The sequence below is a fragment of the Coptis chinensis genome, chromosome 1 (assembly GCF_015680905.1).
Source record: "Coptis chinensis isolate HL-2020 chromosome 1, ASM1568090v1, whole genome shotgun sequence".
Lineage (NCBI taxonomy): Eukaryota > Viridiplantae > Streptophyta > Magnoliopsida > Ranunculales > Ranunculaceae > Coptis > Coptis chinensis.
The window spans coordinates 39,919,288-39,922,940 of record NC_141456.1 but is presented as its reverse complement, the minus strand read 5'-3'; the positions used below and the strand labels follow the sequence as shown (position 1 = coordinate 39,922,940).

The window sequence follows — 3,653 nt, the reverse complement described above, 5'->3', positions numbered from 1 at the left end:
ACACGGCTTTAAAAGCTTCACTGTCTCCCAGAGTTTTAGAAGCCCACAAACATATATCTTTGCAATTGCTTGTAAGTTCACCATAACGAACGGCTGTGGTAGACCGATTAGAATCATTTGGACCGGCTACTCTAACAACTGACTTAGCGACCCGGGTCCATCTCCCAGAAAAGCAGCTCCATGGAATTTGACGAACGTCTTCATGTTTGTAAACTAAAATTATATATCTACAAGGAAATCCATATGACTCAAATAGTCCACATACATGAGCAATTAGCTTCCCTTTCTAGGACGTTATATTTTACAATTGACTTTTTATGTCTGTTTAAATGATGACTTACAGTGTATACACGAACATTCTCACTCGCATCTTCTCTACCCTCTACAGTGTACATCGCTTCCTGCTTTAACTTCTTCATGAAAACATCAAAACAAGCTCAAGTATAGATAGATTCAGCCTGTTTTGCATATTCATCTAAGTGGGCATCAATAACAAGCATGATCGTTGTAGTCTTCACCTCTTCCTCATGCTCTCTCTGGCAGATATTTAAAACTGTTATTTCCAATTTCCCAAAAACATCAAACAACCGCATGCCAGGCCTCACATGATGTTGTATGACATAATTTATACTCTCGCACTGCTGGTTGCTTTTACAACCAGCAAAGAAGTAACCATGGAGATAAGCTTCTAACCACTTTTCCCTTTTTTCGTATATCATTCCCACCCAATTGTGCTTATCAACCTTGTAATTTTCCACAAACTTTTCCCATCTTTTATCAAATTCATTGTGGGAGCACTTCAAATGCATTATCGAGTTGAAGGCTTTTAAAAATCCTTGCTTGGGGACATTCTTGAGGCAATTATTCATGATATGCCAACAACACAAACGGTGTTTCGAATTTGGGAGAGTCAATATCAAAGCTTCGCTAATCACTGGGTTACTATCAGTAATCACAGATTTTGGGTGTTCTCCGTACATTGCATCAATAAATGATTGTAATACCCATTTATAAGACTCCACCGTCTCACTTGTCATGAATGCAAAACCAAAAATTACTGTCTGTTGATGGTTGTTGATCCCAGCAAACACTACAATCAGAATCTTGTATTGATTGCTCCTGTATGTTGAATCAAACAACAACAAATCACCAAAGCAACTATAATCTATATGTGAGGTGGAATCTGCCTAAAACAGTCGAACTAGTTGTCCGCTCTCATTTAATTGGTAATTATGGTGAAAGAAAGGATCAACCTTTGTCTTGTTATCCATGTGATCCAGCAGAGTGTTGGCATCACCATCAATACAATGAATTCTCCTATCATACCCCAATTTATTATACAAGTCTTTATTCAGAAAGCCAAGATTTGATAAATCTCTAGCTCTATGTACAAAGATATCCATTATTTTGCAATGACGAATACCCACATCATTCAAAGTCCTAGCATATTCCAAATCATGTTGAGGCACTTTTCTATGTGATCAACCAAACATCGAGCTTGGATACGGCACGAGTGAATGTGTGTGATCCCCAACAAAATCTTAACAATCTACAACTTTGCTTGGAAATCATAACCAACCTCAAAACGAGATTCACATTTAAATCGAGTGATTGCTTTGGGTGCTCTTTTGTGTTTCCTCGATATGAGATGCTTTGGATCTCGTTCACCTGCAGCTGAGCACAAAAATCTCCGCTTAACACAATCACCATTTTTACGAACTCTCAAAGTATCCTTACGAACACTAAAGCCTACTACCTTGGCATAATCATTATAAAGTATATGCACCTCCTCCAAAGTTTTGAACTGCAAAGAATAAAAAGTTGTTTTGTCTTCTTCATAAAGTCTATCAGCCTCTGACCTACTAACGGATGTATTCCTGGTGTCTGTAACTTAATCATTTTCAATATCCACCATGGAAACATTTGATTCATCAATTTTCTCACACCTAAAACTGTCAAAACATGTATTTCTAAGCCATTCTTCGTCGTCCGATCCTTGGAGATATGATTCATGGTAGGATCACTACATAAAACAAATGGAGACTTTTAACACAAATTTACACAGTTCTACACCCTCTAAATGGTAATACTTGTAAGACATTAGAGAGGGGGCGCGGCCATTTACCCCTAACAAAATGGGTTGTCACCCACTTGGTAAAAGGGTAGTGCCATAATGGTTATTCCACCAATTTCCTTTCTTAATATGGGTTTACAACCCCATCCACTAGATTAATGATATCCATTTGTTCTCATAAAGCCTATACATAGAATATATCATACGTCATTCATAGGATGGGAATGAATCTCCAAAATTAAGAAACCTAAGAACTCAACACATTATAACATAAATTGCAAATTGAATTGCAAACACGTTTCAATTATCTTTCTTTCAGTTAAAGAACCAATTTACTAACCTTATTGTTACTGTAAAGGTTGATAGTGTGTAAGAATGTAAGATGAACTTTTGACCAGTAACTGCGAATTGAAATTGAAATTGGTTAACTGCGAATTGAAATTGAAATTGGTTCAATTAACAAGGAAATGCGATCGATGGTCAATGGTTGTATTAAATGAAGTTAGGGACGAGAAAGACCGATAATAAATTTTGTTATGTTGAAATGGTTAATGTAAATGTAAACCGAAATCTAATCTAAATTAAAATAAGATGTAAATTACGTTTTCGCCCTTTAATTAAATGTCATTAAACTTACATAGCCGACTACCAAAAATAATACTAAAAAAAAAACTTTGACCTGAAGCCTGCATACCGGTGCAGCAGGCGTACTCTAGATTTTGGATTAAAAGAAATGAAAATTAGAGATCGCACCTTGTTGCTGTTAGGGATGCTTCCGTCATATTATCAACTCTCAGGTTATTTCGTACCCAAATGCCAATGTATCGGTAAATTTTAAAAAATCAACCTCTCTATCTTTCTGATTTCTAGGTCACACTAAGATGAGTAGTTAACTTAATTAAGGAGACACCTCCATAGGGGCCATTGGCGAAAGATATATTTACAGAACGATCATAATTAAGTAAGATGTTTCTAGCACCGAATTCAACATTCTACGACTAAGCATTAAGATGCAAAGCTTTTTACTGTGTTTCCTTGCAGTTTTGGCAAGGGCATCACATGTTTCCCTTTTCCGCTTTGAAGTGTCATTGCTAACTTTGTTTGAAGAATCCTTAGCCTTAGCTTCCAATGCTTCGTTAACAAAGAATTTCAACCTCCACAATGTAGCCTCACACTGCACATTATACAAAATTAGAAACAAAAGAAACATAATAAATGGAAATACTAAGACCGGCCTAAAGCAAGCTAGAGGACACTTATGATTACCTGAGCATCCATGTTGATTGATATCCACCTCTTCGGCGGTGGCTTGGAAGCTTGGATTCTTCTGGGCTATAATTTCCAGTGCATTGGTTAGATCATCGGGAGACAATCTGGCGAGGCCCTACCAAGCTTTTCTTTTCTCTTCTACGGACATTTCCTTCACACAAATATACACAATGTTCACCTCAGTTCAACCATAAAAGAGGATCATCTGATTCGGAACTACTCACTAATAGAAATATTCCAAATAAGATACTCCGTAGGACACATTTGGCAGCATAACCATGTACAGGAGGGAGGGCATAAAGTAAGGGTC

General features: G+C 37.0%; 1 protein-coding gene across 1 annotated transcript; it reads right to left on the bottom strand.

Moving 5' to 3' along the window:
- Nucleotides 1-437: 437 nt before the first annotated feature.
- LOC147523961 (protein FAR1-RELATED SEQUENCE 5-like) lies at nt 438-3,352 on the bottom strand. The gene is made up of 4 exons (XM_086573091.1): nt 3,341-3,352; nt 3,101-3,248; nt 2,415-2,475; nt 438-1,119 (listed from the first exon to the last, which is right to left on the bottom strand). The coding sequence occupies exons 1-4, from the start codon at nt 3,350-3,352 to the stop codon at nt 438-440; spliced, it is 903 nt and encodes a 300-aa protein (XP_086429217.1).
- Nucleotides 3,353-3,653: the final 301 nt, after the last annotated feature.

Excerpts from the sequence above, each read along its gene's own strand:
- LOC147523961 (XM_086573091.1), bottom strand. Across the intron at positions 2,476-3,100 it reads CAAAACTGCAAGGAAACACA|TTACTGGTCAAAAGTTCATC; the intron begins GTAAAAAGCTTT and ends TTCAATTCGCAG. Across the intron at positions 1,120-2,414 it reads ACCTTTACAGTAACAATAAG|GAGCAATCAATACAAGATTC; the intron begins GTTAGTAAATTG and ends TTCAACATACAG.